The sequence below is a fragment of the Colias philodice genome, chromosome 28 (assembly GCF_061535455.1).
Source record: "Colias philodice isolate Cphi_HAF_F1 chromosome 28, ilColPhil1 Martin Lab GWU primary, whole genome shotgun sequence".
Classification (NCBI taxonomy): Eukaryota; Metazoa; Arthropoda; class Insecta; order Lepidoptera; family Pieridae; genus Colias; species Colias philodice.
Genome location: NC_143113.1, coordinates 5,999,321 through 6,011,652, shown reverse-complemented (window position 1 = coordinate 6,011,652; position 12,332 = coordinate 5,999,321). Strand labels below are relative to the sequence as shown.

The 12,332-nt window shown below is 33.3% G+C and overlaps 3 protein-coding genes across 4 annotated transcripts; 1 reads left to right on the top strand and 2 right to left on the bottom strand.

Annotated features, from left to right (window-relative positions):
* Window positions 1-1,340: 1,340 nt before the first annotated feature.
* Window positions 1,341-3,385, top strand: LOC149476414 (uncharacterized). The gene is made up of 2 exons (XM_089712242.1): window positions 1,341-2,140; window positions 2,456-3,385. The coding sequence occupies exons 1-2, from the start codon at window positions 1,452-1,454 to the stop codon at window positions 3,327-3,329; spliced, it is 1,563 nt and encodes a 520-aa protein (XP_089568368.1). The 5' UTR covers window positions 1,341-1,451; the 3' UTR covers window positions 3,330-3,385.
* A 1,168-nt stretch (window positions 3,386-4,553) lies between these two features.
* On the bottom strand, window positions 4,554-12,177 carry LOC149476412 (methyltransferase-like protein 25B). Of its 2 annotated transcripts, none has more exons than XM_089712270.1 (4): window positions 12,016-12,177; window positions 7,401-7,812; window positions 6,435-6,969; window positions 4,554-6,218 (listed from the first exon to the last, which is right to left on the bottom strand). In XM_089712270.1, the coding sequence occupies exons 2-4, from the start codon at window positions 7,803-7,805 to the stop codon at window positions 5,839-5,841; spliced, it is 1,320 nt and encodes a 439-aa protein (XP_089568396.1). In that variant the 5' UTR covers window positions 7,806-7,812; window positions 12,016-12,177; the 3' UTR covers window positions 4,554-5,838. The 2 variants fall into 2 exon arrangements, with proteins under 2 accessions (XP_089568396.1, XP_089568395.1); XM_089712269.1 differs by lacking the exon at window positions 12,016-12,177 and adding an exon at window positions 11,890-11,978.
* On the bottom strand, window positions 8,355-11,948 carry LOC149476413 (presequence protease, mitochondrial). Its single transcript, XM_089712153.1, has 2 exons — window positions 11,809-11,948; window positions 8,355-11,663 (listed from the first exon to the last, which is right to left on the bottom strand). The coding sequence occupies exon 2, from the start codon at window positions 11,645-11,647 to the stop codon at window positions 8,591-8,593; it is 3,057 nt and encodes a 1,018-aa protein (XP_089568279.1). The 5' UTR covers window positions 11,648-11,663; window positions 11,809-11,948; the 3' UTR covers window positions 8,355-8,590.
* Window positions 12,178-12,332: the final 155 nt, after the last annotated feature.

Genomic DNA, 12,332 nt, shown 5'->3' with positions numbered 1-12,332 from the left:
AAAAATTCGTTATATCTTTTGAATGGAATATCCAATTCTTTTCATTTAAAAAGTATTTTGCTGGTATTGAAACAGTCTATAATAAAACATCATTTAATGGGATAAGGATTAATATATGTGTATGGATAACATGGTTTGATTACTGTCGGCACTTCTATTTACTTTGAAAACGTAAAAAAGTTGTTGTAGTAACATAACTACTGAAGATGGACATATGGTATCGCGGACTTTCTTGTAGATATTGATCCATTCTACTATCATAATACCGTAGAACATTTTTTTGTTCTATCTTCAATAGATTCCGCAGCGCACGCGATGACAGAATTTTTATTAAGGATACATTATTGCATTTTTGGTAAGGATCTCTAATTTTTTTAAAAATGCAATATAGCCTATGTTGCTCAGTGAAGATGCAGCTTTCTAATGGTGAAAGAATTTTTGAAATCGGTCCAGTAGTTTATGCGTGAAAACCATACATACATACATAATTACAAACCTTTTCTCTTTATAATATTAAGTATAGACATGTAAGTATGTATCTACATAATATCATTATGTGGATATCTCATTATTATCCACTTATGTGAATAATGATATTGAGAGATTTGTATCTTACAAATTGTGGGGTAAATTTTCCCTCTTACGGTAACCCTAAATATTGTGACGTAATCTTTTCTATCCCTTTCTGCGACACGCATTGCCGGTGTATATTGGATTCTCCGTCTACGTTTAATTTATTCTTTCTTTCATAACAGAGACAGATTTACAGAACATATAAATGGACAGATTACAGAAAGTTAATTTAATCAATATATCTATAGTAATAGCAAAGATAATCGTAATCATAGTAAGAATAATATTATATGAGAGGTTTACGAATATTCACAAGTTAACATGATAATAATATGAAAACTAGTGAACGGATTTAATTATACTTGGCGGTATGTCGTAGGTAGTAATACATATAGGTAATAAATAATAATACACTTAGGCGCTCAAAAATACCTGCTCTTGCCCGCGGGTTCGTCCGCAGACCGCAGTTAAAACCGCTATCTACGTAAATTACTTATTTCAAGCATCAATGGTAAGAGATTGTATAAATAGAAATATAAATACATTATTATAGCCAATGGTACTTGTAGGTAATAAGAAAAAATACGTAAGTTCTGTTATTACCTAGATATCAGTTATTAGAAAGAGTAGCAATAAAATGAATACGGTTAATATACGCAAACAGAACATCACTACCTTTTTCTCTATATTCTGTGCCGTATGTTTAGTCTGTAATACAAATGTCATGTGCTATATTTGACAATTGACATAACAACTTTCAAAACTTGTCAAAAAAGTTAAGGTGAAGGTTTGTTTTGTAACAATTTTATTAAATTTTTCAAAACCATGAGTTTAAAACCAGTTCTAGACTAATTAAATCGTCCAGCTAAGCAATCACAATGGAAAGACTAAATACATATTGTCGATTTTGTGCAGAACAGAAGAATAGCGATAAAATGCTGAACCTAAATGAAGAAAGCAAAAGCAAAGAAGTACATAGAAAATTATCATTTTTGAACGCTATTTACGTAGATTTAATAAACAACAACGGTTTACCGAAAACGATATGTTTCATATGCTACGACGCTCTCGACAAAGCGTACGAATTTTTGAACACAGTCATGCGATCACAAAATGTATTGTCGAGTTTATTAAACAGAGAAGAATACGTATCAGACGACGACAGGGCCTACGACGATATTTTAGAAGAAGTTAAAACGGAGAATTATCTAGAACAGAACATGTTAGACATAAAAAAGATCGACGTGAAAAAAGAACCAAAAGACGAACTGAACGACGATTTAAACGTACAGGATATTTTCGACGCGGCGATCCGGAATATACCTGAAATGACGATATACGCAAATGAAGAGAGTAATTTAAAGAAATCAGTGTCTAAATGGAGTAATTATCCGTGGACTTGTGCTTATTGTAATATAGAGTTTTTGGATATTACCACTCTGAGATTGCACAGTAGAGTCACACATGGTCGTTGTAATGCATTCACTTGTGTGTATTGCAAGAATTATGATTGTAGTAACTTTGATCTGTTTATCAATCATGTTAGGAAGCATAAGAGGAAATTAAGGTATGTGTATTTATATTCCATGTACTTAACACTTAAAGATTTTTATCGTAGTTGTATTGTATCTCACAAATAGAACTGCCACTGGTGGTTATTATGATCTGTCTTGCTAAAAATATACATATACTATACATAAAGGGTATACCCAGCAGTAAAATGAGAAATAACATGGTTATCAAAAGTGCTGTGATATGACAATGTTCATATTTTTAATAAAACACACATCCAATTAATAAATATAATCTCTTATCAAAGTTGGAATCTACATGTAAACCTACTATTTCTCATACTTACACTTACTATTTATCTTTATTTTAGAAAGCGCTGCGAATACTGCGATGAAGTATTCGACGAGGAATTGCTAGACACACATGTCAGGGAACATTTCAAAGATGACCAGCTACCCTGCCACCTCTGCGGCGAGATATTCACAAAGGAATCACTACAGGACCATTTAGAAGAGTTTGAACCAATCAAACCGAAACGGAAACGAAACAGAAAACGCGGAGCGCCGTTAACGATAGAAGAATTGACTTGTAAACTGTGTAATAAAGTGTATAAGACACCAAATAGCCTACGCGACCACCAGTCTATACACACGCAAAACAGAAAGAAAGATTACACGTGCGATCGTTGTGGTAAAACATTCTATAAGAAAGGAACGCTCACATCACACATTATGGCCCATGACCAAGTCCGTCCACACATTTGTAAAATCTGCAATAAGGCATTCATATTTCCAAACATGCTTCGACGTCATGTTGAAATGCATACTGGAGTTAAACCATTTTCCTGCGAACAGTGTGGCAGATGTTTCCGGTTACAATACCAGTTGAACGCACACAAAATTATACATACAGACTCTATGCCGCATGTATGCAAGTATTGTAATAAAGCGTTCCGTTTCAAGCAGATTTTAAAGAACCATGAACGTCAGCATACTGGGGATAAGCCGTACGCGTGTGAACAATGTGGTATGAAGTTTACGAATTGGTCGAATTATAATAAACATATGAAGAGACGGCATGGTATGGACACGTCGAAAAAGAAAATTACTCCAGAAGGTGTGTTTCCAATTAATCCACAGACTGGGGAGTTGGTTCAACTCCAGGATGATAATATGGAAGAGTGGAAAACGAAAATTATGATACCGGGGAAACGTGGAAAGAAAAAAGTATTAAAAGACTCATAAAATGGTACAAAATTGGCATTTAATGTGTGAGTATTAAGATTCGAATTAGTTTGCAATTAATGGCATAGTAGCACCACACCCCGGACACTCCATACAAAATGATCGTTTTGACAGTCACACTGTAGAGATTGCAAATGTGTGTGTTAACGCTTTATGGTTGGCACATTTGTGACTAGCGTAAAAAAAAATTCGCGTTTTTCTGATGAAATACATCCGTAAACAGCACAATATCTAACCATTTTCTACGAAAAACGATAATCACAAATCCAAAATAATAAAATTACTTTAAGTCAATTTGATTAATGTTGTCAATCTTCGTTGCGTATCGTCCTTGCGGAAAAATATGGCCCATTTTATGTCTGATCGCGCGGGGGTGAGGTAAGTTTAATTTTGGCGGGAGGCGGAGAGTGTCCGTTCTGTAGCGTTTAGCTACTATTATGTATTCTGTGGTAGCACATAAAAAAATTGTGATTGTTTATTTGTTGAAATGGTTTTTTAAATGTATTTTAATTTAGTACGTTTGTTAATCACTTAAAAACTAGTAAATTCATATTCCACAATTTAATAGTCCTACAACACAAGTAAAAATCACAAATGCCACGTTATTTTATATTATATAATGTTCTTAATTTATTGATGATGAATTTTAATTTTAAAAAGGTCTGTGGCCATTACTTGCCTCGAAAATTATGTTAATAAGTTAAGATCGCGATAATTAAATTGAAAATCTATGATAAAATGACCAATTTGTAGAGGCTAATTGAATTTTAAAGTTTTTAAGATTGTCTCAAAAATTAAGAATTATAATAATTATTAAAATTAGATTAAAAAGAACTAAAACATTTATAAATCAATGAAATCATTATTTTTTACATTAATACAAAATATATGAGACAAAAATATTCTCTATACTTTTGATTTGTCAATCAGAGCTCAAATACAGAAAAAAAGTTACACTAGAAATTAGACCAGCCCTTCTTCTATTCGAAACAGAGTAACTAACCCTTTGTAATAATCTTCACTTTATAGAATATCGTTTATAAAGAATGAGACTGACAAATATATTCACAAAAGGAAAATTAACGACACAAGTAATAATTTAGCAATTAACAGCTTAATGCTGTACACATTGACATACTATAAAGTACTAGCGGTCCGCCCCGGCTTCGCCCGTGGTACATATTTACGTTTTCTCTACATAAGGACCATCCTCGAACTTCGGTCCACCCGTTCACACGTGATGCCGTGACATCGCGAAACAGGTTTCATTTTTATATACTAATTAATATATAATATAAAGTATAAAGAACTATCCTCACAATCGACTGTTAAAAGGTAGATAATTATATCCGAGCGGCGTTGTATAGGTACAACATTCATTGAAATAAACACCTTATTATGTGGCAGTAATGTTCAAAATCTATTGTATCGCTCGTTATTAAACTCTGCCCAAAACACGCTTCGGCAGAGTTTTGCTTCGGACAGTTTGTGACAGTAATTGTGAGTTGTTTGTTCGACGGACTACGTCAATGGCTTAACATTAGAAAATAATACTCTATGTATCGCGATGACACATAGATCGCGTTTCGATTTCTTTTTAAAATAAATAAATGCATTAAATACTATAAAAATAGAAGGAAATATTGTTGTATCCTTTATCTACTATGGATATTCTCGACTATATGTTTCGTGGAGCGTGGTTGAAAATTTGTTACTAATTTTTGAAAATTAAAGGACCTTAATTCAGCAATAATTAAAATATAATTAGTTACATAAGTATTGTAATATTTAAAACACGTGCAATGTTTGAACATCACAATTTTTGTACAATAATGTAGTTGATATTTGTAAAAAGACATATTTTTAATAAATTATGTGTGAATAATTTGTATTTTATTTTTTATTGTGCGGAAAAATCTATATAACATTTTTAATGGCTGAAAAAAATGTGCATGAAATTACGTAAGTAGGTACCTCTTTATTTTCCGATTTCAGTCGAATAATTTGATGTGAATTTAGATCCAACTAAATTAAGTGCTTCTTCAGAATTTTTTATGCATTTTATGTTTTTAGACAACTACAGTCTACAAAGTACCTACTTACAGTCTTATAATATCATTATACTATCTTTTATTATCTCTAATATTATAAATACTATCCTAATTTATCTGACTAGTATAATGGCCCGCTATTTGATCTTTTTAATCATTATTTCTAAAAAAATATGACAATCTTATAGTTATAACATACAGTACCTATAGGTATGAAATTGAACACGATAAAATTCTTCGCTGAAGTTCATCAGTTAGTATATATTACTCCAAAAAAGTTCTGATTTTGATAAATATTAGCATAGAGTTATGTTAAAATTTTTATACTATACAACTTGAACGGTACAGAATAGTAAGGAAACTTTAACAATAAACAGCTTTTGTACAATGTATTTGTTTTATATCGTGATGGGACACCACAGGAGGGTAGATTTTTATTTAACTCACAATTCTTTTTTTTATTTTTTAGCTATCAACGCAGAACATCTGGGCGATATTCGTTCATCAACGATTCGCTTAATTTCACATTTCTCTATACCATTTTCTTTTAAATATAACAATCTATCGTACAAAACAAAATTTTCGAATACTGGTTGCATGAGATTTTGCAAAAAAATAAATATGGCTGTTTTTTTAAACGTCACTTCTGAGATGTGGCGCCAAATTTTTGACAGCTCCGAAGGATCGAAAACTGGCTCAGTGTTGTCATGTTCATCTTGAGAATTGCGAATAAGAAAAAATCCATTATATACTGCATCTTCTGCATATGCATCGAAGTCGTTGTGCTTTGATTTGAGTCTCACCGCTTTTCTTTTCTTGCGTTTTAAAAGGCAGTTATCTGAAATGATTAATAAATAAATATTTATGGAGAAATACGGATATCTACTTGTGTGTTTAATAAATTTATAAACTACTATGATTATGATTTCAACTTAAGTTAATTAGCTGACCTGGCGAACTTCGTACCGCCTAACAGTTAATAAAGGTCTTGATGCGAATAGCACAAAATAAACTATATTATTTAGTATCGAAGTAAAGATAACAAGAAACTTACGTCGGCTTGCATAAACTTGTAGTGTTGCTCGAGCCAGCAAAGAAAACACCAAATCTTCCATATTATCTTCAGCTATATTTGGCGGTTGAGCAGCAAGCCTTAAAAACGGCTTCTGCAGATATTTGTATCCAGAATATTTATCAAACACATCCTTCAAACAATTACTCAGTGGAAAGTTTTTAAATCTGCCATCCCCACTCTCTAATATTTTATGATAGCAACACGGCATAATGACAATGGCGCGAGCGTCCTCCATTTTTAAAAACAAATTAACGGCATCAACTGTCAAATCCGCACACGCATGCAAACCAGCCATGCAGAAGTTTTGTCTCTTTGAAAATTTATCCCGAATACATTCTTCAATTTTCACATTTGAATCTTCGGTAACTGTATGCTTTAAATATTTGACATGATCAACGGAATTCAAGTAATATTGTCGTTGTCGCTTCTTCGCTGCGACGTAGTGGTTTTCGTTGCATTCTAAGCCCAAAACGTTAAAATTGTTTGTGATAAAAATCTGCTGATCGAGATATCCCTGGAAGATGAAAATTATTGCATTAGCAATAATATTTTGAAAATATGTTAAAATTAACAGACATTAAAGAATGTTTAAATTAAAATAATTGATTGATTTCATTATCAGTCTGGGACATGCCATTTCAATTATTATCTAATTTTTGTAAATTAATATTTTGAAATTCTGATTTCAATGCAACTAAGTACTGAAACTATAGTTAATATCATCATCGATCGCTCTGGCGGGTCACGGGTGGCTGAATTGGTCAAGCATCCGCCCCGGATTGGCGTGAAAGGATGCGGGTTCGAGTCCCGCATCGTGGTCGAATTTTTTCTATTCTTTATAAATTTATATCATCATACTAACTGAACTTTTTCCCAAATATATATTGGTTTTGGAGTAAAGAGGAGAAGTCTTTCGCGTTTATAATATTAGTATAGATTACTCACCAAGCCCGATCCGAAGTCAACCACAGTTTCACATCCTACGTCCTTACAAGCAGCTCCTATCTCCTTAGCCAAATACATTATTTCATGCTTCTTTTTCGGCCCAAGAGGCGCTTCCACATACATGTCTAAATTTCCATCTTCTTCAAACTTTGAACATTCATTTCGCAATCTACCCAACTTTTGTATCAAATTATTTAAATAATCATTTAGTTGACATTTAAAAGGATCGAAATTTCTAGCAAAAATATCAACATCTTCCAATCCATCTATATCTATTCGGTTTAAAGTGTCAGTTATTAATAAATGCGTGTTTGGAAAATTATATAGATAATCGTATTCGATGAAAAACTCGAAACACTCGTCGAAATAATCTTCAGGGTCTTGAAAACTTACTGGTAAGGCCATTTTGAGGCTGAAAAAGAAATATGCTCGTCATTTTCTAACCAAAATCTTTAAAACAACAAAACATGTTTCACCCACTCACTTTAAAATGTTTTGAGTATAAGATTCCTTGCCCTGTCTTTTATTTAAAATTCCTTTCGATTGTATATTATTCGACTCTAAATTGATATAAAGAAGGTACATGTTATATATCATCCAAATCAGTGCAGCCGTTTCTGTTTGCAGTAGGTAGATAGATTAATAAGTAATTTTAAGTGCGATACCTACAATAGGACTTAATGTACAAAATTTTATCATACTATAAATAAATAATAGTCGTCATAAAATTAATCTCACAATTTCAAAAAAATAAAGATATAAATAGCATTTGATAAATAAAAAAATTGTTTTTTTTTATACATATTTGTATTCTTTATAAATTATCATCGATTATTTTTATTTGAAGGGTAGTTAAATACATTTTGAAATAACACATAAAAAAACCTATTGCATTATTTCAAACTACCCACATAAAACATTTAACAAAAAAGGTATTTCTAATGAAACAAATAATTAAACTATACCATATATTTCTAACTTGCACATAAACATATTGAATAACAAACAGATAGGACAACCACTTCTTCAGTACACAATCTGACTTACAGATGTATCTAAAAATAGCGCCCATTTACTGCACAGCAAAGGCCAATTTCCTTTGACGACCCTTCTTCTTAAGTCTGTAGGAGCCCCTACATAAGCTATTAGCTTGATATTCTAAATAGGTCTTTCTTCTCTGCAATACACAGTTATTCTTGAGGGCCGCAAAGTTTTTCCCAAGACTCCGAATCCTTATATATCTGTTGCGACGCGCCTTCACCAATTACACATTTTCCCGCCCATTTGTCAGCTGTCAAATACTTTTGACAGACTTCTAATAAATCCTCCTTAGTGACAGCTAGAACTCGTTCTCTTTGCGTCTTCCAGATATCGTAAGAGAGACCGTACAGGAATAGTTCGACACCCTTCATGTATTCGGCCACAGGCGCATCCATTTGTTGCAAAATCGATAGTTTCGCTTCAAAGAGATTCTGGTCATCAACCAAGTTGGTATTTGCGTCCATCCATTCTGAGGTTTGATCGTAAACATCCATTGTGAGACGGGAATTCGGATCTCTATAAGAGTAGAAGTTGAAAGCTCCATCCATGGATAACATCGCGCCACCGCCGTAAGCGCCGTTCTGTTCCCTTACAACGGGATGTAGGTACTTAGACGTTATAAACCGCGAAAGTACCCTCAATTTTGGATAATCTGGATGCGTATATCTAACCGTTGGAATAACTTTAGCACAGTAATTCACCGGAATATTCATGGAAATGTGTAAACCACGACTTTCTTTGGGTTGCGTTTTCGAATCTGTGAAATTAATTCTATTCACATCTTTAATATCTTCGTTTCTACACAAATTTACGCAAAATCTATCGATTTCTTCATGTAAACTGTCGTTACCATTCGAAAAGTGGAACGCGCCTCTTAAATTGCTGCCTTTTAGCACTTCTTTGCTTATTTCTTGAATGATAGATTGTATATCTTCTATTTTATGTGTCTTTTGGATTTCTTGCATGTCCATTATGTGTTTGATTCCTTGTAGACTTTCCTTGCATTCATCAGCAGACGATATAAGCGAGCGCGCGGCTTGCATCGCGTATGTATGACCGCTATCAATAATACCATTTGTTAAAGAAGAGCAGTAGTTATTTAAAAGCATTGACATACGCTCCTTATTATCAAATTTGGGTACGTCTAATATTTCTGTCCATATATCCAACATTTTAGGTACATTCTCATCGAGACAATGGCTGCTAATCAACATTCCTTGTTCATACTGTTCTTGTAAATCAATATGTTCAGTCACATGTGTAACAAAGCTTAAGCCGGAAGTAGTTTTGCTTACGTATTTATCAAAATCGCGATAGTTGTGGGATTTCGTGTCGAATTTGCCGAGAATATAAGTGAAGAATGGTAGTAGAGGTCTCTGTTTATCGTTCAACGATTCTGTTCCAAGGACACCTTTAAAATACGTCACACCGTTTGTATTCGCCTCACACAACTGTAACGGGATGGTACCAGATACAGTATGTTTTAGCTTTGAAGCCGTTTTGCTGAGAGCTATTTCGTCAATTTTCAAACACGGTAAAATATCCAAATTCTGAACTTTCTTCTGCGCTTCTGACAATTCCAAACCATCTTTGTATATTTCTTCTCTCTTTTCTGGTGTTAATTCTTTGACTTTAGATTGGAGTAATTTTGCTTCAGCTTGGTTAAAAATGTCGTCAAACTTAGGGTCTGGTTCCATTGTCATTATAAGTTTGTGTTTATTTGCTATGAAGTACTTTTCAATTATATCTTTGACGTATTGTGGATTCATCAAATTGGCCTTTAAATTGTCTAATAATTCGTTTACTTTTAACGCTTTAAGCATTGGACCGTTGTGATTCCATAAAGGCATCAAATTGAAAAGTACATTAAGACCGAATCTCGGAGTTTGATGCTTAATCGATAGCTCGAAACCGTGTAAAACGCTCTCAATATGATTTTTCTCAAAGCCATTCTTATGTATCTCCTCTATTGTTTGATTCGTGAGTTTTTCAATCACTTCAAAGTTCGATTTTTCTACGTCTTTCAATCCTACGACAAATAAGGTGTCTCGTATTTGATTATCGTAACCAGTTAATGAATTATAACCGCCAGATATGTTTTTTTCAATCAAGCTCTTATAGAAAGCAGAATTAGGGCCAATTATCATCAGTTCGGCCAGCGCAGTCATCATGAATGTTTCATATACATTTGTTATATCGGACATTACATAACCGATGGCTATCTGATTCTGCTTCTCAATCGGACCACCATATTGATCAACTCGACATGGTGTTGTAGCCCGTTTCACTGCAGTCCATCTTTCCTGTGGCAGCACAACTGTATTTTTAGGATCTAAGTATGAATACTTGCTAAGGTATGTATCATTTACGAATTTTAAGTTATGCTCCAATGGAAAGTTGCCATAGGAGAATATCCTGGCATTACTTGGGTGGTAGAAAGTTGCGTGGAAATTCTTTAAATGCTCATGTGTCAGTTCAGGAATGCATAGTGGGTCTCCACCGGAGACATAACCATAAGTGCCTTGCGGTAAGATTATGTTTATGAATCTTTGGCCAAATAGCGAACTAGTTTCAGAGAATGCTCCCTTCATTTCATTATACACAACACCTTTAAACACTAAATCTGACGACTTATCCTCTAATTTCTCATGTTCTAGCCGCCAGCCTTCTTGTAGGAAATCTAATCTTTTTAAATTAGGTTTAAATACAGCATCTAAGTACACTTTCTGAAGATTTCTATAGTCTATTTCATTTTGAGAAGAGAATGGATAGAATGTATAATCAGGGCCCGTTAATGCATTCATAAATGTAGCAAGAGACCGATTTAACATTTTAAAAAATGGATCTCGCACAGGGTATTTTTCTGAACCACATAAAACTGTATGTTCTAGAATATGTGGTGTACCCATCGAGTCCTTTGGTGTTGTTCGGAACCCAACAGAAAATACATTATTACCATCGTCCCTTTCTAAATGCAAGTATTCAGTCTTAGTTTTTTCATGTGTTAGAAAATAAGCAGTCATATTATATTCTTTGATAGGTTCTACATCTGTACACATGAATCCATGATACACTTTACCAGGCAGCAAACTGTTTGAATAATTCTCCTTTTTTTTCAAGATCCCATTGCTGTATTTTTTTGGACTAGATAGATTAAGTTTTCTTTGCAAGCCGTTCCAGCCGTAAGTACCGATTCGTGCATACATTTTTATCACTTCTTGCCTGCAAACATAGGTTTCACTGTAATACCGACGATAAAAACGATTTATTTTTCTTACGTGATGTCGTAATGAGAATATCGACCCTTTCACAAACTACACGGTATGAAAAACAAATGAAACATGATGCAATACATAGCTTTACTTACCGGCAATTCGTTAAGAAAAGTGTATAATTTATATTATATAATATTCAGGTAAAGTCTTTATTACAGTTCAGTGTTTTTAACGTATGAATTCTTCATATTTTATGAATCATAAATAACCTCCGCAATTCGCTGCGGGTGATGAAGCCGGGACAAAACTCGGATCTGTCAAATGACTAATTTAAAATGTCAATAACATTATTATAGTACTCTCTGAAACAAGATGTTAAGTGTTTTGCCTTCAACTCTATTTTCTTGGTGGAATAATATAAAAAAGTAAAGTGAGATAGACTTAAGAATCTAGTTAAATCATAATAATTTTAAGTTACGACTTCATTGTATCGTGAGTGTAACTTTATTTTAAGTGCCCATGCCATTAAAATTATATTTCAAATGAAAATTGAGCAATATAGATAATACTTCATAACAATTAGAATTCTATTCATTAGTGCCCTCTGAGCTAAATAATCACCCATAATAATACATTTCACAATTTGCAGTACAATTACTAGTTTTGTAAAACGAAA

Excerpts from the sequence above, each read along its gene's own strand:
- LOC149476414 (XM_089712242.1), top strand. The coding sequence starts at position 1,452 with ATGGAAAGACTAAATACATATTGTCGATTTTGTGCAGAACAGAAGAAT. Across the intron at positions 2,141-2,455 it reads AAGCATAAGAGGAAATTAAG|AAAGCGCTGCGAATACTGCG; the intron begins GTATGTGTATTT and ends TCTTTATTTTAG.
- LOC149476413 (XM_089712153.1), bottom strand. The coding sequence starts at position 11,647 with ATGTATGCACGAATCGGTACTTACGGCTGGAACGGCTTGCAAAGAAAA.
- LOC149476412 (XM_089712270.1), bottom strand. The coding sequence starts at position 7,805 with ATGGCCTTACCAGTAAGTTTTCAAGACCCTGAAGATTATTTCGACGAG. Across the intron at positions 6,970-7,400 it reads TTGACTTCGGATCGGGCTTG|GGATATCTCGATCAGCAGAT; the intron begins GTGAGTAATCTA and ends TTCATCTTCCAG. Across the intron at positions 6,219-6,434 it reads ACAAGTTTATGCAAGCCGAC|ATAACTGCCTTTTAAAACGC; the intron begins GTAAGTTTCTTG and ends TAATCATTTCAG.